Source organism: Cololabis saira, chromosome 4 (genome assembly GCF_033807715.1).
Source record: "Cololabis saira isolate AMF1-May2022 chromosome 4, fColSai1.1, whole genome shotgun sequence".
Lineage (NCBI taxonomy): Eukaryota > Metazoa > Chordata > Actinopteri > Beloniformes > Belonidae > Cololabis > Cololabis saira.
In genome coordinates, this window is record NC_084590.1 from 48,587,429 (window position 1) to 48,612,598 (window position 25,170).

The following is a 25,170-nucleotide window of genomic DNA, read 5'->3' on the forward strand; positions in this document are numbered from 1 at the left end:
GAAACTTTGCTAAAAATAAAGACAGATTTATAAAAAAAAGAAAGCGTCACTATCTTTGTGATTAAATGCGACCTGCAGGAAGTTTTTTATTTTTTTATTGAAAGACAAATGCGAACAGCACAATCCACCACCAGGGGGCGACACTCACTCAGCGGCGGAAAATCAGGTCACAATGAACTAGAAATATATGAAAAAGAGACACAAACTTACAGAAAAACATGAAAAAGAGACACAAACTTATAGAAATACGTGAAAAAGAGACACAAACTTACAGAAATACGTGAAAAAGAGACACAAACTTACAGAAATACGTGAAAAAGAGACACAAACCTACAGAAATACATGAAAAAGAGACACAAACTTACAGGAATACATGAAAAAGAGACACAAACTTACAGAAATACATGAAAAAGAGACACAAACTTACAGAAATACATGAAAAAGAGACACAAACTTACAGAAATACGTGAAAAAGAGACACAAACTTACAGAAATACGTGAAAAAGAGACACAAACTTACAGAAATACGTGAAAAAGAGACACAAACTTATAGAAATACATGAAAAAGAGACACAAACTTACAGAAATACATGAAAAAGAGACACAAACCTACAGAAATACATGAAAAAGAGACACAAACTTACAGAAATACGTGAAAAAGAGACACAAACTTACAGAAATACATGAAAAAGAAACACAAACTTACAGAAATACATGAAAAAGAGACACAAACTTACAGAAATACGTGAAAAAGAGACACAAACTTACAGAAATACATGAAAAAGAGACACAAACTTACAGAAATACGTGAAAAAGAGACACAAACTTACAGAAATACGTGAAAAAGAGACACAAACTTACAGAAATACGTGAAAAAGAGACACAAACTTACAGAAATACGTGAAAAAGAGACACAAACTTACAGAAATACATGGTATGCATGGATATGGTGGGCCGCAGAGGATACAACCGATGGATCCTTCAAACAGCGGGAAAAGAAGGCTGCATTTGAAGGACCCTTCCAAATGGGACAGCCTTCCGCGTGCCAACTCAACTTCAACTAGAATATGGTGTAAAAGTTAATCTATTTCAATAATTCAACTAGAATATGGTGTAAAAGTTAATCTATTTCAATAATTCAACTAGAATTTGGTGTAAAAGTTAATCTATTTCAATAATTCAACTAGAATATGGTGTAAAAGTTAATTTATTTCAATAATTCAACTAGAATATGGTGTAAAAGTTAATCTATTTCAATAATTCAACTAGAATTTGGTGTAAAAGTTAATCTATTTCAATAATTCAACTAGAATATGGTGTAAAAGTTAATCTATTTCAATAATTCAACTTAAAAGGTGAAACTAATATATTACCTAGTCTTATTACATGCAAAGCAAGATATGTTAAACCTTTATTTGTTATAATTTTGATGATGGATTGTTTATTGATTTCATAAAATATTCTCTAATTTATTTTTTATTTGGGGTTTTCATAAACTGTGAGCCATAATCAGAGAGCAGTGTCTTGCTGGTGCAGTAAACTGCTGCACGTAGTGACGGACACTGGCTGATTTATGGTTCCGCGTTGCACCAACGCAGAGCTTACGGGGTAGGATAAACGGGGACGCGAACGTACGGTGCGCGTCGCCGCGTACCGATCGCCGTAGCCATGCCGTCGATTTAACGCGGAACCATTAATCAGGCTTAACGCGGGCGCATTGTCAGTTTTCTTTTCGTCTTTTCAACTGAGCACGCAAACACAAACTGAGGGTGTATTGTAATGCTTGCTTATGCACCCTCGTAGAACCGGGCCTGGCATAATATATGTCCGTATTGGTTCAATACGGAACTTTTAATTCCCAATTCCCAACTCCTACCTGGAGCTGAAGCCCGAGTCCTCCCCTCTGTCTGGCACATAGAAAGATCTGGGCACAGACGCAGCAGGTCCTGTTGTCCCGCCACTAAGATTTTGCTGGCCTTAATGTTTCCTGTGTTTTATTTTGTTATTATTGTTAAATGTAGTGTTGATGTGTGTGTGTGACAGACGTGTGTATGGGGCGTTAATGAAAATACGGGACAAATCGCGTCCCGTATTAGTTCAATACGGGACGCAACATTTTTTTCTCAAATAAAGGACAATTCCGTATTTTACGGGACGGGTGGCAACCCTACTCCCATCATGCCCCGGGAAAACATCAATGGCACGGACACAGCCGTGACATTACGCCCAGAAAGAGACTTTTCTTTGACTTTTCTGGCCGTTATAAAACATTTTTGACGGATATAAAGTCCATGACTTAAAAATATAGAATACAAAGATTAGTAATTGCCGGTGATTACAGCTGGAGGTTCCTGTGAACAGTTTTAGAGGCTTCTCTTTTACTATTGCGGTCTATGGGAAAAAAGATTTCTGGGCCCCATGTGATTTTCTGTTGCAGTACCGCGGCTGGACACTGGGAGAAACCGGCGTGCCTTCTGAGTGCGAGATCCGGGCGGCTGGGTAGGTGGCGGTAAAGCGGTAAATGCACCTTTAAGTTGGTGCCGCCATTAAACTAAAAGAAGAAGAAGAAGGGGCCGTGACGTCATCTCCCCGCGACTCTCAGGAAGCTCCAGAACAGAAATGGCGCAGACGGGCGGGTTTCTGCTGACCGACGGAACCGAGCCGGACCCGGAGCCCTGAGACCAGAACCGGGGGTGGAACCAGCCGAGCCGAGACCCGGGACTGAGGACCAGAGAGCCGGTACCGGTACCGGGACCGGGGACCGGGGACCCGGAGAACCGAGCCGGCCGGAACCAGCGGGAGGTGAGAATCTCCTGGTACCGCCGGTAGGACTGGTACCGTTAGGACTGGTATTTTTACTGGATCTTTAGTTTATCCTGTTTTATTGTCTCATTGTTTCATCTCAATGTTACATTTAAACGTTTTAGTCTCAACTTTATTAACAAAGCTCTTTAAAACAAGCCCATCTGAAACTAAAGGTGCTGCAAATACATAAAACACAGGAACATTAGACAATTAGCAATAAATACATACTGAAATAACTGTTTATTGTTTCTAATTTAAAACAGTAACTAAGAGCAAACAGTAAAACAGGAACAGAGTTTCACGCAGGGTTGAAAGCCAAGGAATAAAAGTGGAGGCTTTATTTATGGTCTATTTTATACATTCTATTGTTTTATTCTCTCAGTTTCTATTATCTAATTGCTCTTTAGACCTACTTTTGGGATTTAATGTTGTACTTTAGGCAGATGTTTATCTGTTTTAGGAGTAAAACTGTGGAACTCATTAGATTTAATTTTTTTTTTTTTATTATTTAACCTTTATTTATTCAGGAATAATCCCATTGAGATTAAAATCTCTTTTGCATGGGGGTCCTGGCCAAGAAGGCAGCACAATAGGTCCACATCAGTTACACATTGAACAACATTGAACAACATCAACAAAACAGACATAAAAACAGTTTGTCAATCACATCACTACAGTATAATCACTCAATGTTTGATAAAAGAACATGTGCATTCAGTAGTCAGATAGACCTTCATCCTAGCTTTAAAATCTAGCAAACTTGGGAGATGATCCAATTTAAGATGACTGTAATTTATACCAGGACGAGGGTGCAAATGCTTTGAAGGCCCTTTCCCCAAAGACAGTCCACGTACGAGGAATAGTATACATTATCAATCCATCGTGCCTGAGACTACAGCTTTAGGAACCAAGAGAGAACACAAATAAGGGGGCAAGTCACACAAGATGGCTTTATAAAGAAAACAACACCAGTGTTCCCGTCTACGATTGTGCAAAGAAGACCAGCCAACATTCTCGTAAAGACTACAGTGATGAGTACGAAAACCTAAATCTGTTACAAATCTTAATGCTGTATGATACACTGAATCCAGCATTTTCAGGGAGGAGAGATTTGCATGCATGTATAAGATGTCACCGTAGTCAAGTATTGATACAAAAGTTGCCTGAATCAGTCTTTTTCTAACAATAAAGGAAAAACAACTTTTGTTTCTATAATAAAAACCAAGTTTAACCCTGAGTTTCGTTGTAAGTCACTCAATATGGTGTTTAAAATACAGATTTTCATCCAAATAAAATCCCAGGTATTTGTAGACTGAAACTCGTTCAATCACCTTTTCATTTTGTGTAACAATCTGACAGTCATCATTTGTCTTCCCGGATTTTTTAAAGCACATCAATTTAGTTTTGTCAGAATTAAGCACAAGTCTTAATTGATTAGATAACGACCGTAAACTAGCAAACTCAATAAAAGCCTACAAGATATTATTCAGAGCAAAGGTAATGGATACATATATTGAAACACAATAAGCAAACAAAGAAGAATTCACACATGCATGAGATAAAATGACAACTTAAATTGGTTTTGTCGGTTTCTTTAGCATCTTTTCACTTTCTGTTTCCAGAGCTATCATTATTATTATTATTATTATTATTATTATCATCATCATTGTTATTATTATCATTATTATTACTATTATTATTATTATTATTATCATCATTGTTATTATTATTATTATTACTATTATTATTATCATCATTATTATTATTATTATTATTATTATTATTATTATTATTATTACTATTACTATTATTATTATTTTGTGTAGCCTCATGATACTTCATTTGTTAATTTTTGTATATTCTATTCTGTTAAAAGGTGGGCGAGATAAGCTTTATGCTTCAAGCCCAGACCTTTTCGGTCAAATAATCACAATGTTGACCAGAGAAAAACCTGTGTTATCTTGTTTGTTGATTTTTGTTTGTGATTGACCAAAATAAATATTAACTAACTAACTAACTTTTAAACTCTTTTAGTGTGTATTTAACCTCCTAGCCTTCATCTTATCCTGCTTTCCTGTAGTTGTTATCTCCAGTGTTTCCTCATGGAGCCTCCATGCTGGGGGGGTCGTTCACTGTTCACCTCATCGGGCATTATCCCTTATATATATATATATATATATATATATATATATATATATATATTAGGGGTGGGCGGTACACCGGTGTCATAGTCATCACCGGTGTGAAACTGCGCCACGACATGGATTTTGCAATACCGTCAATACCGTAATAAATCAATTATAAAATAATAAGCCTAAATAAGGAATTAAAAACGTCGGTGATATGCAAGGTTTGCTGCCGTGTTGTGACAGCAAGAGGTGGAAACACAAGCAACCTGTTTCATCACTTAAAAAACACGCACGCCCGTGAATATGAAGAGGCAACCCGGGCCAAAACGAGCGCAAGCGGGACCGCTGCTCCGCTGGTGCTGCTGAGCAGCACCAGCGGAGCACGTCCCAAGACTACAGCTTTCACTGCAGGCATCGTTTATGCTGCTACACCTTACGACAAGAGTAGTAAGAAATGACAGGGCTTAAAGTATTCCGGCACCGTGCCGGATCTCCGGCGTACGGAGTTTTTTTTCTCGGCGTGCGAGTTCGACTGCTTTAAAAAAAAAAAAAAAAAAAAAGGTTTGAGAGAAAAAAAAAGTTTGAATCAACCGAGTTCGTCTACCAATGGAATGAGAGGAAAGCAGCTCTGGCTCAACCAAACTAACACTAGCCAATCAGAAGTAGAGCTGGGCGGGTCTTTGACGGCAGCGGAGCGCAGAGCGCTGTTTCAACCTGCTGGAATACCAATCACCGACTTATAGATGGAGAAAAAATTAATGAATGTCGGTTTAAAAGAGTCTTTTTGCCCAGAAGAAAAAAAGAGTGACAAAAAAATACCCATAACCATGTTCTTCTCTCGAAAAAACACACCTGTACCGCGGGCTTTAGAAGAAAAAGACGCTGCAGCGCGAGTCGGGCTGCAGCGTCTCAGAACAGCAGTGAAATACGTGCGAGGCGGTGTTGAACTCCGCAATTTGAAGCTTTGTATAATAATTGTAAAAATAAAGGGTTGCTGCTATGCGGATATGACTTATCACGGGTTCTTTTTGAAACGTAACCCTCTCGAAAAACAAGGGATTACTGTATATGAATACTCATGGCATAAACCTGTTTTGGATTTAAAATTAAGGGAAATTTTCCACCACCCCCTGTCCAACCAGCCCAACCGAGGTCCTGTATTAGATTTTAAGACAGGTTTACAAAATATTTAAAATATAATATGATAAAAAATAAATATAATATATATATATGTAAGATCTTTAGGTTTTTTGACAAATAAATATGTTGAGAATGCATAATACTCTCCCATGTCTCTTTTTGATAAGGATACTACCATTTACTTATTATATTATAAAAATATTAACCTTATTCACATAAAGGGACAGGACAGGCTACTCCTCCCAAAACGTACCAAAAAATACCGTGATATTAATTTTAGATCATATCGCCCACCCCTAATATATATATATATATATATATATATATATATATATATATATAAACTCAATTAATTTAATTAAGGGTTAGTTATGGGTTAGTTATGGGTTAGTTATGGGTTAGTTATGGGTTAGTTATGGGTTAGTTAAGGGTTAGTTATGGGATAGTTATGGGATAGTTATGGGATAGTTATGGGTTAGTTATGGGATAGTTATGGGTTAGTTATGGGTTAGTTATGGGATAGTTATGGGATAGTTATGGGATAGTTATGGGTTAGTTATGGGATAGTTATGGGATAGTTATGGGATAGTTATGGGATAGTTATGGGTTAGTTATGGGTTAGTTATGGGTTAGTTATGGGATAGTTAAGGGTTAGTTATGGGATAGTTATGGGTTAGGTAAGGGTTAATTAGGGTTAGTTATGGGTTAATTAGGGTTAGTTATGGGATAGTTATGGGTTAGGTAAGGGTTAATTAGGGTTAGTTATGGGTTAATTAGGGTTAGTTATGGGTTAGTTATGGGTTAGTTATGGGTTTGTTATGGGTTAGTTATGGGATAGTTAAGGGTTAGTTATGGGTTAGTTATAGGTTAGTTAAGGGTTAATTAGGGTTAGTTAAGGGTTAGTTAAGGGTTAGTTAAGGGTTAGTTAAGGGTTAATTAGGGTTAGTTAAGGGTTAGTTATGGGTTAATTAGGGTTAGTTATTGGTTAGTTAAAGGTTAGTTATGGGTTAGTTAAGGGTTAATTAAGGGTTAATTAGGGTTAGTTATGGGTTAGTTATGGGTTAGTTATGGGTTTGTTATGGGTTAGTTAAGGGTTAGTTATGGGTTTGTTATGGGTTAGTTAAGGGTTAATTAGGGTTAGTTATTGGTTAGTTAAGGGTTAGTTATGGGTTAGTTAAGGGTTAGTTATGGGTTTGTTATGGGTTAGTTAAGGGTTAGTTATGGGTTAGTTATGGGTTTGTTATGGGTTAGTTATGGGATAGTTAAGGGTTAGTTATGGGTTAGTTATAGGTTAGTTAAGGGTTAATTAGGGTTAGTTATGGGTTAGTTAAGTGTTAATTAGGGTTAGTTAAGGGTTAGTTAAGGGTTAATTAAGGGTTAGTTATGGGTTAGTTATGGGTTAATTAGGGTTAGTTATGGGTTAGTTAAGGGTTAATTAGGGTTAGTTATGGGTTAGTTAAGGGTTAATTAAGGGTTAATTAGGGTTAGTTATGGGTTAGTTAAGGGTTAGTTATGGGTTAGTTAAGGGTTAGTTATGGGTTAGTTAAGGGTTAGTTATGGGTTTGTTATGGGTTAGTTAAGGGTTAATTAGGGTTAGTTATTGGTTAGTTAAGGGTTAGTTATGGGTTAGTTAAGGGTTAGTTATGGGTTTGTTATGGGTTAGTTAAGGGTTAGTTATGGGTTTGTTATGGGTTAGTTAAGGGTTAGTTATGGGTTTGTTATGGGTTAGTTAAGGGTTAGTTAAGGGTTAATTAGGGTTAGTTAAGGGTTAGTTATGGGTTAGTTAAGTGTTAATTGGGGTTAGTTAAGGGTTAGTTAAGGGTTAGTTATGGGTTAGTTAAGGGTTAATTAGGGTTAGTTAAGGGTTAGTTATGGGTTAATTAGGGTTAGTTATGGGTTAGTTAAAGGTTAGTTAAGGATTAATTAGGGTTAGTTAAGGGTTAGTTAAGGGTTAATAAGGGTTAGTTATGGGTTAATTAGGGTTAGTTAGGGGTTAATTAGGGTTAGTTATGGGTTAATTAAGGGTTAGTTAAGGGTTAGTTAAGGGTTAATTAGGGTTAGTTATGGGTTAATTAAGGGTTAGTTAAGGGTTAATTAGGGTTAGTTAAGGGTTAGTTGTGGGTTAGTTAGGGTTAGTTGAAGGTCTGATCTTTCGTTTATTCCTCCAGGAGGGGATGGAGCGGCGGATGGAGTGGGTTGGGGGTTAGTTATAGGTTAGTTATGGGATAGTTAAGGGTTAGGTATGGGTTAGTTAGGGGTTAGTTAGGGTTAGTTGAAGGTCTAATCTTTCGTTTATTCCTCCAGGAGGGGATGGAGCGGCGGATGGAGTGGGTTGGGGGTTAGTTATGGGTTAGTTATGGTTAGGTATGGGTTAGTTATGGGGTTAAGGGTTAGTAATATTTCTGGTTTTTCCTCTAGGAGGGGATGGAGCGGCGGATGGAGTGGGTTGGGGGTTAGTTATGGGTTAGTTATGGGTTAGTTAAGGTTAGTTAAGGGTTAGTTAGGGTTAGTTAAAGGTCTGATCTCTCCTTTATTCCTCCAGGAGGGGATGGAGCGGCGGATGGAGTGGGTTGGGGGTTAGTTAAGGGTTAGTTATGGGTTAGTTATGGTTAGTTACGGTTAGTTGAAGGTCTGATCTGTCCTTTATTCCTCCAGGAGGGGATGGAGCGGCGGATGGAGTGGAAGAGACACATCTCAGAGCAGCTGAAGCTCCGGGACCGAGTCCAGAGACACACGTTTGAGGAAATCATCCACCAATGTGAGGACCCTGGTGTTCTCTAGAGGTTCTCTAGATGTTTCCAGGTGTTCCCCAGAGGTTTCCAGGTGTTCACCCGGGGTTCTCCAGGTCCTGATCCGGGTGTCTGTGTTTCAGATCACCGTCTGCTGGAGAAGTCGGACCTGCAGACGGTTCTGTCAGAGCGGTACCAGACTGACAAGTATGAGGTCCAGAGACACGAGGCCAGGTGAGAAGCTCAGCACACCTGTCCAGGTCTGGGTTAAGGCTGGTTTCTGGTTCTGGCTCTGACCCCCTGTCTGGTTCTGGTTTCTGGTTCTGGTTCCAGCCAGGACCCGGGGCGTGGGGAGGCCCTGCAGCAGGAAGTGGCCCAGATGAGGATCCGGCACCAGGAGGAGCTGACGGAGCTGCACAAGAAGAGAGGAGAGGTGGGTTAGACCTGGGGGGGACCAGGACCTGGTACCAGGGGTCTGGGGGGGACCAGACAGACCTGGGGGGGACCAGGGGTCTGGGAAGGAAGGAAGAAAGAAAGAAAGAAAGAAAGAAAGAAAGAAAGAAAGAAAGAAAGAAAGAAAGAAAGAAAGAAAGAAAGAAAGAAAGAAAGAAAGAAAGAAAGAAAGAAAGAAAGAAAGAAAGAAAGAAAGAAAGAAAGAAAGAAAGAAAGAAAGAAAGAAAGAAAGAAAGAAAAATCTTGTCCCACTGGCAGATTTTCTACTTATTTCTAGTGAAAATTTACTTGAAAAAAGTCAAAATGTTGAGAAAAAAGTGGAAATGTCGAGAAAAAAGTGGAGAAAAAAGTTGAAATTTTGAGAAAAAGGTTGACATTTTGATGAAAAAGTTGAAATTTGGATGAAAAAAGTGGAAATTTCGAGAAAAAAAGTTCAAAAAGTTGAAAGTTGAAATTTTGATGAAAAAGTTGAAATTTGGATGAAATAGTACAAATTTTGAGAAGAAAGTGGAGAAAAAAGTAGAAATTTTGAGGAAAAAGTAGAAATTTTGAGAAAAAAGTGGAGAAAAAAGTTGAAATTTTGATAAAAAAGTTGAAATTTTGAGAAAAGTGAAATTTTGATAAAAAGTTGAAATTTTGAGAAAAAAGTCGAAACGTCAAACGCACGAAAGAACGAACACACAAAAAAACGCACGCTCGCATGCAAAACGCACACCCGTAGGCACGCACGCCCGCACGAAAAAAAGCAGGCACGAAAAAAACCACGCTCGCACGAAAAACGCACGGAAAAAAGCACGCACGCTCGCACGCAAAACGCACGCCAGGGTACCAGGGGTCTGGGGGGGTGAGTTAGACCTGGGGGCGGGAGACCAGGGGTCTGGGGGTTTAATAGGTTAATTAAGATCCCGTCAGCTACAGCACGACTGCAGCTTTTCTTCCTTGGCTCCGCCCACATTTTAAAATAATACAGTACTAAACATAACACAGTAAAAGCAAAACAAATACATTTCCACTAGATAAAGAAAATATGAAGTTAAAAATACTCAAAACAAAAACACTGCCCAGTTAAGATTCATCTGAGGTCGTCAGAAAATCTGAGAAGCCGTCAACAATTTCATTTAATTTGTAGTCTAGACCAGCAGTTCCCAACCTTGTTTCCTTGTTCCCCCGACTAAGACCAGCCGGGCCCCGACCCGTACGTACCAGCACCAAAACAGTCAAGGGATTCCATACAAACCTTTAATTGGAAAAAATGAACATTAATTATGTTTTTTTTTTATACATTTCTCTTTGGTTTACCCTGTATACAGATGACTTTGTTTTTCTCACCTTCATTTTGTGTCACCAATGTATTAAATACGCACAAAAAAATAATTGTAGGCGGGTCAGGGAGGGGTCCTAGTCCTGCAGGTCCTGGTCCAGTAACTCTCCTCTCTCTCTCCAGTTGGCTCAGAGCGTGATTGAGCTGAACAACCAGATCCAGCAGAAGGACAAGGAGATCCAGACCAACGAGGCCAGGTACACTCACTCACTCACTCACTCACTCACTCACTCACTCACTCACTCACTCACTCACTCACTCACTCACTCACTCACTCACTCACTCACTCACTCACTCACTCACTCACTCACTCAGGGCCTCGGTGATTTGACAATTTTCACCTGTTTCAAGTAAATTTTCACTTGAAATAAGTCTCATTACAAGCAAAAAAATCTTGTTCTACTGGCAGATTTTTCTACTTATTTCAAGTGAAATCTACTTGAAACAGGTGAAAATTGTTGTTTTTTCTGGTGACGAGTCTTGTTTTAAGTGTAATGAGATTTTTTTTTTTGACTAAAAATGAGACATTTTAACTAAAAATTAGTGATGCACCGAAATGAAAATTTGTGACCGAAACCGAAAATAATAATAAACACTTGGCCGAACAATACCGAACATGGTTCTTCAGCAGTTTTTCATTTATTTTGCCAATTTTTTCACCATTGCATAAATCAAATAAATTTGATTTAGGCATGCTTTTAAAAGAAAAAAATATTTTACAAAATTACATGGTAGGAAATATTTATTGAACATAAAAAAATGAAAATGTATAAATTTCCCAGCATTATGTTGTTTTGGTTCCACCTCCTGGTGAATGTTGGTAAAATTCTTATGGGGTTAGTGTTTGGTTGGCCAACGATTTATGTTTGTGGTGCGCAACGCTAGGGGACGGAGCGGCCAGTCTATTTCCTTATTTTACAACGCCGTTATTAATTGTTCGGTTTTTTTCCCACTTCTTCCACCGAACACCGAAAGTGTTTTTTTGCCATTTTTGGCCGAACAATTTCGGCTACCGAACAATCGGTGCATCACTAGTAAAAATAAGACAAATATTCTTGTTAAGATTTTGAGTTTTTGCAGTGTGTAATCTGCCAGACATTTCTCCCATCTTCCCCCCCGTAAATACTGTTTATTTATTTATTTACGTAGTTATTAACTAGCATTAATGCTGTGTCCTGGTCCTGGTTTGATGTGGTTTCTCTGCCCCCCCCCCCCAGGATGCAGGAGTTCCAGCAGCAGATCCTCAGTCTGGAGGGCGACTGCCGGGACCTGCGGACCAGCCTGCAGGTGAGACTCACCTGTTCCAGGTCACCTGATCACTCAGGGTTCAGCCAATCAGGCTGCAGCTTCAGTCTGACCTCAGCCAGACAGGAAGTGGCCGGTTTTTAACCACAAAAACGTATAATTTAAACCTTAGAGCTGTGATGGAGGTCAATGATGAACAGTAAAAGGTCTGATTACCCACAATCCCCTCCGGCTGCCTCCAGCTCCCAGCAGCCGCCTCTCTTTCCCATCATGCTCCAGTGCTGCAGCGATGGTCCCGGCGGCTGCTGACACACAGGAAGTGACATCACGTAGTGGAGTCTGCACTGAGAACCTGCAGCCTCCCTGTGATTGACATCCCACAGAACCAATCAGCACGGAGCTCAGGCCCAGGAGGAGGAGGAGGATGATCTCAAGTTTTCAAGCTGAGACCTTCATCACAGTCCAGTAATCACAGTACGGGTCCAGCAGTAATCTGAGACCTGCTAAGTAACGAAAAGCAGTAATCTGATTAAAGAAGGACAGTAATCTGATTAAAGAAGGACAGTAATCTGATTACAGAAGGACAGTAATCTGATTACAGAAGGACAGTAATCTGATTACAGAAGGGCAGTAATCTGATTACAGAAGGGCAGTAATCTGATTACAGAAGGGCAGTAATCTGATTACAGAAGGGCAGTAATCTGATTACAGAAGGGCAGTAATCTGATTACAGAAGGGCAGTAATCTGATTACAGAAGGGCAGTAATCTGATTGCGGGGGCAGTAATCTGATTGCGGGGGCAGTAATCTGATTAAAGGAGGTCAGTAATCTGATTAAAGGAGGTCAGTAATCTGATTAAAGGAGGTCAGTAATCTGATTGTGGGGGCAGTAATCTGATTATGGGGCAGTAATCTGATTAAAGAAGGGCAGTAATCTGATTATGGGGCAATAATCTGATTATGGGGGGGCAGTAATCTGATTGTGGGGGCAGTAATCTGATTGTGGGGCAGTAATCTGATTATGGGGCAGTAATCTGATTACAGAAGGGCAGTAATCTGATTGTGGGGCAGTAATCTGATTAAAAAAGGGCAGTAATCTGATTGTGGGGGCAGTAATCTGATTGTGGGGCAGTAATTTGATTAAAGAAGGTCAGTAATCTGATTAAAGAAGGTCAGTAATCTGATTATGGGGCAGTAATCTGATTATGGGGGCAGTAATCTGATTAAAGAAGGGCAGTAATCTGATTAAAGAAGGGCAGTAATCTGATTGTGGGGGCAGTAATCTGATTATGGGGGGGCAGTAATCTGATTATGGGGGGGCAGTAATCTGATTGTGGGGCAGTAATCTGATTATGGGGGCAGTAATCTGATTATGGGGGCAGTAATCTGATTGTGGGGCAGTAATCTGATTATGGGGCAGTAATCTGATTGTGGGGCAGTAATCTGATTGTGGGGCAGTAATCTGATTATGGGGCAGTAATCTGATTATGGGGCAGTAATCTGATTGTGGCTCAGTAATCTGATTGTGGGGCAGTAATCTGATTGTGGGGCAGTAATCTGATTATGGGGGCAGTAATCTGATTATGGGGGCAGTAATCTGATTACTGAAGGACAGTAATCTGATTGTGGGGGCAGTAATCTGATTATGGGGGCAGTAATCTGATTACCGAAGGACAGTAATCTGATTATGGGGGCAGTAGGGCTGTTCGATTAATCGATTTTAAATCGTAATCGCGATTATGTAATTAGAACGATGTTAAAACGTGTAAATCGTAAAATTGATTTTTCACTTTTTTTTATTTTTTTATTTTTTATTTTTTTTTTACCTTGTCTGCACAGATATTAATGATTGATACCATATTAATGATTGATGGAAATACCTCTCAATACCTGCGACAAGTGCCCCATGGGAGAGGCTCTTTAGTGTAGGAGGGGGCGTTGGAACCATGGTGATATACTAACATGCCACCGGCTAGACCGGCTCGTGTTCCTTGCAAAAAACTTGCAAATGTGAATATCAAATGTAATGAGTGACATTACACACCTCTACCTCCTTCATGGGTTGATTATTATTTAGCATGCAAAGACCCAGTTTAGTTTATTTAGGAAATGTCTTGTTTTATTTAATTGGAAATATAACTTACTGTATGTTTGCAAGTGCTGATTTGCTGATTTTTTTTTTTCAGAGATAAAACTTTATATTATATTTTTTAAAACTTTTTTTCAACTTATTTTACAGAGTTTTGCACTTTATTCATTCATTTTTGGTTTAATAAGAGCAAAGTTTGCACTTAAAGCCCAATGGGGCAAATGTTCAATAAAAAAACAGCATATTTGAAATAATTTCTTTGCCTTTTGTCAATTCACAAAATAATCTTAATCGAAAATCGGATTTTGAGACAAAAAAATCAAGATTTTATTTTTGGGCAAAATCGAACAGCCCTAGGGGGCAGTAATCTGTTTATGGGGGATCACGTGACCCGTGTTGTGACCACGTGACCCGTGTTGTGACCATGTGACCTGTGTTGACGGTAACGGGGTCATGTGACCCTCCAGGACCTGGAACGGGCCAACCAGACGCTGAAGGACGAGTACGACGCCCTGCAGATCACGTTCTCTGCCCTGGAGGAGAAGCTGAGGAAAACCTGCGAGGACAACCAGGAGCTGGTGTCTCGCTGGATGGCTGAGAAGGCTCAGGAGGCCAACAAGCTGAACGCAGAGAACGAGAAGGACACCAGGTGGGAGGGGCCTCCGCTGAGGGGGCGGGGCCTCAGAAGGGGCGGGGCCTCCGCAGCTCTCTGACAAATCGTTTCTCTTCCAGGCGCCGGCAGGCCAAACTGCAGAAGGAGCTAGCAGACGCCGCCAAGGAGCCGCTGCCCCTGGAGGGGTCAGTACCGTTAACCTTATCTGTACCCGCACCGTTACCCCCTTACCTGCACCGTTACCCCCTTACCTGCACCGTTACCCCCTTACCTGCACCGTTACCCCCTTACCTGCACCGTTACCCCCTTACCTGCACCTTTACCCCCTTACCTGCACCGTTACCCCCTTACCCGCACCGTTACCCCCTTACCTGCACCGTTACCCCCTTACCTGCATCGTTACCCCCTTACCTGCACCGTTACCCCCTTACCTGCACCTTTACCCCCTTACCTGCACCTTTACCCCCTTACCTGCACCGTTACCCCCTTACCTGCACCGTTACCCCCTTACCCGCACCGTTGCCCCCTTACCCGCACCGTTACCCCCTTACCTGCACCGTTACCCCCTTACCTGCACCTTTACCCCCTTACCTGCACCTTTACCCCCCTGTGATCCCTAGAGATGCACCGATCGATCTGCAACCGATCGGTATTGGTCCGATAATGGCCCTATCGGTTTTGATTGGAGATCGGAAAAAAATAATAGTTCAAAGCAACCGATCTGATGAAGTTTATAACAACTTCCGCCGCCTCTAGAAGGGGGCGTTGGCCTCGCCGGTATGGCAGTTTTACAATGTTCAAATAGTTCGCAGTTTGCAAAGTCCCCCGAGGAGGAATGTTTTCAACAACGAAGCTGATCAGACATTTGAAAGTTTCTCACAAGAAGGAGAATATTGAGTTTCCAAAGTTGGCTGCAGCTAAGGCAGAGACAGAAAAGCTAACCTAACAAGAAACATAAAGAACTACATCATAAAGTAATGGATTCATAAGCCTTGATCATCATTTCAATTGTAGCAGACATCGGGTTTAAACACGTCGTTAGCTGCTTGGATCACGGTACGCGCTGCAGAGTCGTAAATATTTCACTGATGAATGTCCGCCGGAGTTTTACCAGATTATACACAGTCCAAAGCCTCGCGCAGGACGACAGTCGTGTCAGTCGCTTCATGAGTGACATCTGGATTCTAGTGTGAAGAGATTCCCCTCGCAAGAGATTCCCCTCGCAAGAGATTCCCCTCGCAAGAGATTCCCCTCGCAAGAGATTCCCCTCGCAAGAGATTCCCCTCGCAAGAGATTCCCCTCGCAAGAGATTCCCCTCGCAAGAGTTTCCCCTCGCAAGAGTTTCCCCTCGCAAGAGTTTCCCCTCGCAAGAGTTTCCCCTCGCAAGAGTTTCCCCTCGCAAGAGTTTCCCCTCGCAAGAGTTTCCCCTCGCAAGAGTTTCCCCTCGCAAGAGTTTCCCCTCGCAAGAGTTTCCCCTCGCAAGAGTTTCCCCTCGCAAGAGTTTCCCCTCGCAAGAGTTTCCCCTCGCAAGAGTTTCCCCTCGCAAGAGTTTCCCCTCGCAAGCGATTCCCTGCATTGGTGTAAAGCTACTTTCACATAGAACACGGCAACACCGCCGGGGTGGCGCAGGTGGGAGCAGAGTGGGCGCAGACTCGCAAGAGATTCCCCTCGCAAGAGATTCCCCTCGCAAGAGATTCCCCTCGCAAGAGATTCCCCTCGCAAGAGATTCCCCTCGCAAGAGATTCCCCTCGCAAGAGATTCCCCTCGCAAGAGATTCCCCTCGCAAGAGATTCCCCTCGCAAGAGATTCCCCTCGCAAGAGATTCCCCTCGCAAGAGATTCCCCTCGCAAGAGATTCCCCTCGCAAGAGATTCCCCTCGCAAGAGATTCCCTGCATTGGTGTAAAGCTACTTTCACATAGAACACGGCAACACCGCCGGGGTGGCGCAGGTGGGAGCAGAGTGGGCGCAGACTTGTTTTTCCGGTCTGGCGCCGTTTTCCCATTCATTGTGTATGTGCTGCTGCTGCGCAAGGGCGCAGGGCTTTGCGCCGATGTCGGCGGCGTGCAACAGGGCGCACGCCGCCGGGTTGCCGCAGCAGCAAGGGCTCAAGACGGCTCAAGATGGCGCAACACGGCGCAAAACGGCGCAAGCTGCCACTGCGAATTGAAAATGTTTTAATTTCACCGTGCGCCCTGTGACGGCATCTCGGCGGTGTCCAATAGGAGAGAAGGTGCTCACGCAGCTCCTCGCCACGCCGACTCCACGCTCATATATTTAATACATTTATGAAGCCCATATATTTATAAAGCCTCGCCTGGCCCAGCCCTAACACTGAGGCCATGGTAGATTTAGGTTACGCTGCACCGCTCTGCTCACTCGCACATTACGTAACCAGATCACGTGACTGGTCAAATCGCAGCCTTTGTGGTTTGAAAATATCCTTTCATCACATCGCGGTATTATCACAAATGCAATCGTTCAGCCCTTTTCATGATACTTTCTCCTCTCGTAATTTTTATATCTAATAATACAATGTCAGTGTTGTACATGAGACAACAATATTGACGAATTTATGGATTTCACTCTGATCGGTGATCAGCAGATATTGATTTTGGAGATCGGTCCTCAAAATCCTGATCGGTGCATCTCTAGTGACCCCCTGACCCCTGACCCCACCCGTAGTCCTGGACCTGGACCTGGTCCCCACCCGTGTTTCCTCACCTGTGTTTCCTCTCCAGGGAGGACGACATCGAGGTCCTGGCTGAGGACGGAGGGAAGGGAGGAGGAGAGACGTCTCCCAGCCGCCTGCATGGCAGGACGCTCAGGTGAGACATGAGGGGGGACAGATGAGACAGGAACCTCAGGTGAGACAGGAACCCCGGTCTCCTTGGTAACCGGACCACCAGACTCCGTCTGGTCCAGCGTTAGGCAGAACCTCCAGCTCGGTTCTCCACCTCCTCCGCGGTTTCCGGGGCTCAGGTTAAAAACCGCCCAATCAGAGACGCCGTGCCCTTCACCTGGTAGCCACGTCACGGTCACATGACCCATACAAATCTGTACAGGAGGCGACAGGAAGGAGCCCTAAGGCCCCGTTTACACGGAGCAAAAACGGAGGCGTTTTCATGCGTTTTGGCCGTTCGTTTACACGAAAACGAAGCTCAAAGTCTCCAAAAACCATCATTTCTGAAAACTCCGGCCAAAGTGGAGATTTTCAAAAACTCAGTTTTCACGTTTGCTTGTAAACGGAGAGAAACGGACATTTAGGCTTCAGAACGCACATTATGAGACAGAAACGTCACCAGCGTCATGAGTGACACCTGTGTTTACAATTAGTTTGGCCACCGTCAATATTTTCTTGTATTTTACCTGTTTTATATTCTAAAGTCACACTTAAAAGTAACTCCACTTCTCTGTCACTCCAAACAAAAGACTCTCGTTCCGTCTTGGAAGTAAAGCCTGAATTATGGTCCTGCGTTACACCAACGCAGAGCCTACGGCGTAGGGTACGCGGCGATGCGCGCCGTACGGTGTGCGTCGCCGCGTACCCTACGCCGTAGGCTCTGCGTCGATTTAACGCGGGACCATAATTCAGGCTTTACTGGAAGTTACACGTGTCATTTGTTGATGTTTTTTCCAGGATTCTGATTGGCTGGCATGGCGTTAAAAGTGTATTTATGCGGATTCGTGTAAACGAAGAGATTTTGAAAAGGATCTCGTGTAAACGATGGAATTTTTCAAAACCTAGAGGGGGGAATATCAGTTTTTGTAAATACCCGGCTATGTGGAAACGGGGCCTAAGATCGAGATCAAGAGGATATGTTGGGTTTTTTGGGGGTTGTAAATATGGAAGTAGCCCTGGCCCTGCCCCCCCGGGGTCCTAAAGAGCCGGGGTGACGGTCCTGAACCAGGGTCTGGGTCCAGGGTCGAGGTCCAGACCAGAGAACCGGATCTGAGCAGTTCTGTTTTGTTCTGTGTATCCAGCAAGAAGACGTCCCAGCCCCCCCCTGGAGGTCTGCTGGACTCCATCTCCAACATCTTCGGGTACGTAGCTGGAGGGGGGGGGGGGCGGTCTGGGGGTCTGTGGGGGGACCGGCAGGTCCTTGGGCCTTTTCCATCTGGTTCAGGACCAGATCTTTCTATTTCAACCCTTTCCAACCCTCGTACGCTGACGACTCACTTCTTTCACCGTTAAGGCCCTGACACATCAACGCGACTTCCCCCACTCGGCCGACTGCTGTGTCGGCTAGCGTCGCCTGGGTCGGGCTCACTAGATCAGGGGTCGGCAACCCTAAATGTTGAAAGAGCCATATTGGACCAAAAACACAAAATACAAATATGTCTGGAGCCGCAAAAAATGAAAAGTCTTAGAATGAAGGCTAATGGCGAAAGGCGAAATGTTGAGAAAAAAGTGGAAATGTCGAGAAAAAAGTGGAAATGTCGAGAAAAAAGTGGAAATGTTGAGAAAAAAGTGGAAATGTCGAGAAAAAAGTGGAAATGTTGAGAAAAAAGTCAAAATGTCGAGAAAAAAGTCGAAATGTCAATAGAAAAGTCGAAATGTCGAGAAAAAAGTCGAAATGTCGAAAAAAAAGTCGAAATGTTGAGATTAAAAAAGAAAGGAAAAAGGAAGAAAAAAAGAAAATAAAGAGGAAAAAAAAGAAGAAAAAAAGGAAAAAAAAGGTCAAACATTTTTGAAAAAGCTCCAGGAGCCACTAGGGCAGCGCTAAAGAGCCGCGGGTTGCCGACCCCTGCACTAGACACACCGCAAATACGACACCCGACGGCGAACTAGCACGTACGTTCTGCGCATGCGTGAGAGGTAATTCCCCTCCATACCAGCAGGCAGCGGTAGTCTGTATTCAGGGGCTCAAGGAGGAGGACAGCGCTTTTTATTTCAAAGCTTTATTGAGAAGACACAAGTGCAATACAAAACAGACGGCACAACCACCTGCAGCTCTGTGGAGAACTAAAATAAATGGCTGGCTGAAATAAATCATTTAGGAAGATAAATGTTGGTTTAATAGATGAAATCTAACAGTTAAATAAAAATTAATAAATTTGCTGCTAACCCCCCCCCCCCCCCTTAGAGCTGTGATGGAGGTCAATGATGAACAGTAAAAGGTCTGATTACCCACAATCCCCTCCGGCTGCCTCCAGCTCCCAGCAGCCGCCTCTCTTTCCCATCATGCTCCAGTGCTGCAGCGATGGTCCCGGCGGCTGCTGACACACAGGAAGTGACATCACGTAGTGGAGTCTGCACTGAGAACCTGCAGCCTCCCTGTGATTGACATCCCACAGAACCAATCAGCACGGAGCTCAGGCCCAGGAGGAGGAGGAGGAGGGATGATCTCAAGTTTTCAAGCTGAGACCTTCATCACACAGCAGTTTAGTAATCAGATTACCATTCTGGAAGTAATCCGAGACCTGCTGAGTACCGAAGAGCAGTAGTCTGATTACAGAAGTGCAATGGTCTGATTATGGGTCAGTAATCTGATTACTGCTCCGAAGATTTCGGGATTTCTGCCTGTCGGCTCGGGAGCTGGTTTATGGTTCCGCGTTAAATCGACGCAGAGCCTACGGCGTAGCTCTGCGTTGGTGTAACTCAGAACCATAAACCAGCCTTTATTCTGGCGAAGTTTGAAAAAGACAAGCGAGTGATTATGTACATTCACTGAGTGAATATTATGAAAGTAAAATATATATTTCTCGCTAGAAATGTAATCAAAACGCATTTTTATGCAGAAATTAACTCAAAATATTGATTTTATTCATAAGAAATGTCCGCCATGTTTTTTTTTTATTCAGTCCGCAAATGACGACGAAAAGCATTCTGGGAAATTCTGGGAACAGCCAATCACAGAGTGAGCTGGTGACCGACGTCCCAACGCCAATTCGACATCTCGAATCGGCTGAAAAGCTCCCGACGGGAGGCCGACCTGTTGCGACTTGCGGGACACACCGGGGAAACTAGCCCGACAGACGAGCACCGACGCTCACCGACGGCCCGACGGCCGATTTTCGGCTTTGTGTGTTAGGGCCTTTAGGTGAAAACATGAGACTGAACTAGACCTGGGTCGAAACCTCCTGGGGGTCAGACCTCCATCCCTGCACCTGGACCAGACTGAGGTGGATCAGGTCCAGGACCCCTGGTCCTGGTCTGGGGGCCGGACCTGGACCAGCTACCGGGGTTTTTTGGGGTCCTGAAGGGTTTGAACCGATTCTCTCTGAGCCGATTCTCTCTGAGCCGATTCTCTCTGAACCGATTCTCCCTGAACCGATTCTCTCTGAACCGATTCTCTCTGAGCCGATTCTCTCTGAGCCGATTCTCTCTGAACCGATTCTCCCTGAACCGATTCTCTCTGAACCGATTCTCCCTGAACCGATTCTCTCTGAACCGATTCTCTCTGAACCGATTCTCTCCTCCAGCAGGAGACGAAGTGCCAACTCCTTCGGTTCTCCAGAAACCACCGACGCCCCCCCAGGATCCTGCACCGAGGTCCGGGTCCCGTCCACCGCCCTGCACACCTTCGTAAGTACCAACGTTATCGTAAGTACCCCCGTTATCGTAAGTACCCCCGTTATCGTAAGTACCCCCGTTATCGTAAGTACCCCCGTTATCGTAAGTGCCTCCGTTATCGTAAGTGCCCCCCGTTATCGTAAGTGCCCCCCGTTATCGTAAGTGCCCCCCGGTTATCGTAAGTGCCCCCCGGTTATCGTAAGTGCCCCCCGGTTATCGTAAGTACCTCCGTTATCGTAAGTGCCTCCGTTATCGTAAGTGCCTCCGTTATCGTAAGTGCCCCCCGTTATCGTAAGTGCCCCCCGTTATCGTAAGTGCCCCCCGGTTATCGTAAGTGCCCCCCGGTTATCGTAAGTGCCCCCGTTATCGTAAGTGCCCCCGTTATCGTAAGTGCCCCCGTTATCGTAAGTGCCCCCGGTTATCGTAAGTGCCCCCGGTTATCGTGAGTGCCCCCGGTTATCGTGAGTGCCCCCGGTTATCGTGAGTGCCCCCGGTTATCGTGAGTGCCCCCGGTTATCGTGAGTGCCCCCGGTTATCGTGAGTGCCCCCGGTTATCGTGAGTGCCCCCGGTTATCGTGAGTGCCCCCGGTTATCGTGAGTGCCCCCCGGTTATCGTGAGTGCCCCCCGGTTATCGTGAGTGCCCCCCGGTTATCGTGAGTGCCCCCCGGTTATCGTGAGTGCCCCCCGGTTATCGTGAGTGCCCCCCGGTTATCGTGAGTGCCCCCCGGTTATCGTGAGTGCCCCCCGGTTATCGTGAGTGCCCCCCGGTTATCGTGAGTGCCCCCGGTTATCGTAAGTGCCCGGGTTATCGTAAGTACATCCATACCTCGGTTATCGTAAGTGCCCGGGTTATCGTAAGTGCCCGGGTTATCGTAAGTAGCTCGGTTATCGTGAGTGCCCCGGTTATCGTAAGTGCCCCCGGTTATCGTAAGTGCCCCCGGTTATCGTAAGTGCCCCCGGTTATCGTAAGTGCCCCCCGGTTATCGTAAGTGCCCCCCGGTTATCGTAAGTGCCCCCCGGTTATCGTAAGTACCTCCGTTATCGTAAGTGCCTCCGTTATCGTAAGTGCCTCCGTTATCGTAAGTGCCCCCCGTTATCGTAAGTGCCCCCCGGTTATCGTAAGTGCCCCCCGGTTATCGTAAGTGCCCCCGTTATCGTAAGTGCCCCCGTTATCGTAAGTGCCCCCGTTATCGTAAGTGCCCCCGGTTATCGTAAGTGCCCCCGGTTATCGTGAGTGCCCCCGGTTATCGTGAGTGCCCCCGGTTATCGTGAGTGCCCCCGGTTATCGTGAGTGCCCCCGGTTATCGTGAGTGCCCCCGGTTATCGTGAGTGCCCCCGGTTATCGTGAGTGCCCCCGGTTATCGTGAGTGCCCCCGGTTATCGTGAGTGCCCCCCGGTTATCGTGAGTGCCCCCCGGTTATCGTGAGTGCCCCCCGGTTATCGTGAGTGCCCCCCGGTTATCGTGAGTGCCCCCCGGTTATCGTGAGTGCCCCCCGGTTATCGTGAGTGCCCCCCGGTTATCGTGAGTGCCCCCCGGTTATCGTGAGTGCCCCCCGGTTATCGTGAGTGCCCCCCGGTTATCGTGAGTGCCCCCGGTTATCGTAAGTGCCCGGGTTATCGTAAGTACATCCATACCTCGGTTATCGTAAGTGCCCGGGTTATCGTAAGTGCCCGGGTTATCGTAAGTAGCTCGGTTATCGTGAGTGCCCCGGTTATCGTAAGTGCCCCCGGTTATCGTAAGTGCCCCCGGTTATCGTAAGTGCCCCCGGTTATCGTAAGTGCCCCCGGTTATCGTAAGTGCCCCCGGTTATCGTAAGTGCCCGGGTTATCGTAAGTACCTCCGTTATCGTAAGTGCCTCCGTTATCGTAAGTGCCTCCGTTATCGTAAGTGCCCCCCGGTTATCGTAAGTGCCCCCCGGTTATCGTAAGTGCCCCCCGGTTATCGTAAGTGCCCCCCGGTTATCGTAAGTGCCCCCCGGTTATCGTAAGTGCCCCCGTTATCGTAAGTGCCCCCGGTTATCGTAAGTAGCCCCGGTTATCGTAAGTAGCCCCGTTATCGTAAGTGCCCCCCGTTATCGTAAGTGCCCCCCGGTTATCGTAAGTGCCCCCCGGTTATCGTAAGTGCCCCCCGGTTATCGTAAGTGCCCCCGTTATCGTAAGTGCCCCCGGTTATCGTAAGTGCCCCCGGTTATCGTAAGTGCCCCCGGTTATCGTGAGTGCCCCCGGTTATCGTGAGTGCCCCCGGTTATCGTGAGTGCCCCCGGTTATCGTGAGTGCCCCCGGTTATCGTGAGTGCCCCCCGGTTATCGTGAGTGCCCCCCGGTTATCGTGAGTGCCCCCCGGTTATCGTGAGTGCCCCCCGGTTATCGTGAGTGCCCCCCGGTTATCGTGAGTGCCCCCGGTTATCGTAAGTGCCCGGGTTATCGTAAGTACATCCATACCTCGGTTACCGTAAGTGCCCGGGTTATCGTAAGTGCCCGGGTTATCGTAAGTAGCTCGGTTATCGTGAGTGCCCCGGTTATCGTAAGTGCCCCCGGTTATCGTAAGTGCCCCCGGTTATCGTAAGTGCCCGGGTTATCGTAAGTACATCCATACCTCGGTTATCGTAAGTGCCCGGGTTATCGTAAGTGCCCGGGTTATCGTAAGTAGCTCGGTTATCGTGAGTGCCCCGGTTATCGTGAGTGCCCCCGGTTATCGTGAGTGCCCCCGGTTATCGTGAGTGCCCCCGGTTATCGTGAGTGCCCCCGGTTATCGTGAGTGCCCCCGGTTATCGTGAGTGCCCCCGGTTATCGTGAGTGCCCCCGGTTATCGTGAGTGCCCCCGGTTATCGTGAGTGCCCCCGGTTATCGTGAGTGCCCCCGGTTATCGTGAGTGCCCCCGTTATCGCAAGTAGCTCGGTTATCGCAAGTAGCTCGGTTATCGCAAGTAGCTCGGTTATCGTAAGTGCCCCCGGTTATCGTAAGTGCCCGGGTTATCGTAAGTACATCCATACCTCGGTTATCGTAAGTGCCCGGGTTATCGTAAGTGCCCGGGTTATCGTAAGTAGCTCGGTTATCGTGAGTGCCCCGGGTATCGTAAGTGCCCCCGGGTATCGTAAGTGCCCCCGGTTATCGTAAGTGCCCCCGGTTATCGTAAGTGCCCCCGGTTATCGTAAGTGCCCCCGGTTATCGTAAGTGCCCGGGTTATCGTAAGTAGCTCGGTTATCGTGAGTGCCCCGGTTATCGTGAGTGCCCCCGGTTATCGTGAGTGCCCCCGGTTATCGTGAGTGCCCCCGGTTATTGTGAGTGCCCCCGGTTATCGTAAGTAGCAGCCCGGTTATCGTAAGTAGCAGCTCGGTTATCGTACGTACCCCGGTTATCGTAAGTTAGCGTAAGTATCGTAACTCTAGCAGCAGCCAATCACAGAGCTCCGTGTCTGTTTCCAGGAAGCCCACGACGGCGAGGTGAACGCCGTCAGGTTCAGCCCCGGATCCCGTCTCCTAGCAACCGGAGGGATGGACCGCCGGGTCAAGCTGTGGGAGGTGGTGGCAGGTGAGGTCAAAGGTCATGGGGAGGTCAGAGTGAGGTCACGGTGAGGTCAGAGGTCAACAGGAAGTAGGTTTCTAACCCCCCCCTTTAGAGCTGTGATGGAGGTCAATGATGAACAGTAAAAGGTCTGATTACCCACAATCCCCTCCGGCTGCCTCCAGCTCCCAGCAGCCGCCTCTCTTTCCCATCATGCTCCAGTGCTGCAGCGATGGTCCCGGCGGCTGCTGACACACAGGAAGTGACATCACGTAGTGGAGTCTGCACTGAGAACCTGCAGCCTCCCTGTGATTGACATCCCACAGAACCAATCAGCACGGAGCTCAGGCCCAGGAGGAGGAGGAGGAGGGATGATCTCAAGTTTTCAAGCTGAGACCTTCATCACAGCCTAGTAATCACAGTACGGGTCCAGCAGTAATCTGATTACTGCTAGGGACTGAAGGGTGGTAATCTGATTACAGAAGCAAAAAGCTTTGAGGGAAAACTTTAATGATGTCAAACGCAGAAGAGTTGTTACATTTATAAGACGAATAAAGTGTGTGTGTGTGTGTGTGTGCGTGTGTGCGTGCGTGTGTGCGTGTGTGTGTGTGTGTGTGTGTGCGTGTGT

General features: G+C 45.4%; 1 protein-coding gene and 3 non-coding genes across 8 annotated transcripts in view; all 4 read left to right on the forward strand.

The window, feature by feature from the left end:
* The first annotated feature begins 2,595 nt into the window (after nucleotides 1–2,595).
* The window catches only part of atg16l1 (ATG16 autophagy related 16-like 1 (S. cerevisiae)), a 38,569-nt gene continuing 15,994 nt past the window's right edge, over nucleotides 2,596–25,170 (forward strand). For 2 of the 5 annotated variants that reach the window (XR_009782508.1, XM_061719965.1), the window contains exons 1-12: nucleotides 2,596–2,802; nucleotides 8,730–8,832; nucleotides 8,947–9,037; nucleotides 9,137–9,236; nucleotides 10,701–10,774; nucleotides 11,795–11,864; nucleotides 14,378–14,559; nucleotides 14,643–14,708; nucleotides 17,263–17,349; nucleotides 18,506–18,565; nucleotides 20,948–21,050; nucleotides 24,464–24,569. Coding sequence is in view for 4 of the 5 variants with exons in the window: in XM_061719965.1 (XP_061575949.1) it covers nucleotides 8,736–8,832; nucleotides 8,947–9,037; nucleotides 9,137–9,236; nucleotides 10,701–10,774; nucleotides 11,795–11,864; nucleotides 14,378–14,559; nucleotides 14,643–14,708; nucleotides 17,263–17,349; nucleotides 18,506–18,565; nucleotides 20,948–21,050; nucleotides 24,464–24,569 (1,036 nt within the window). In the remaining variant the exon portion in view is untranslated. The remainder of the gene's footprint in view (nucleotides 2,803–8,729; nucleotides 8,833–8,946; nucleotides 9,038–9,136; nucleotides 9,237–10,700; nucleotides 10,775–11,794; nucleotides 11,865–14,377; nucleotides 14,560–14,642; nucleotides 14,709–17,262; nucleotides 17,350–18,505; nucleotides 18,566–20,947; nucleotides 21,051–24,463; nucleotides 24,570–25,170) is intronic. The other 3 variants (XM_061719966.1, XM_061719967.1, XM_061719968.1) reach the window with 3 other exon arrangements.
* On the forward strand, nucleotides 12,007–12,273 carry LOC133442732 (small Cajal body-specific RNA 6). Its single transcript, XR_009782653.1, has one exon. It is a non-coding gene; the product is annotated as a small Cajal body-specific RNA 6 (non-coding RNA).
* Nucleotides 19,621–19,891, forward strand: LOC133442730 (small Cajal body-specific RNA 6). The gene has a single exon (XR_009782651.1). It is a non-coding gene; the product is annotated as a small Cajal body-specific RNA 6 (non-coding RNA).
* Nucleotides 24,670–24,940, forward strand: LOC133442731 (small Cajal body-specific RNA 6). Its single transcript, XR_009782652.1, has one exon. It is a non-coding gene; the product is annotated as a small Cajal body-specific RNA 6 (non-coding RNA).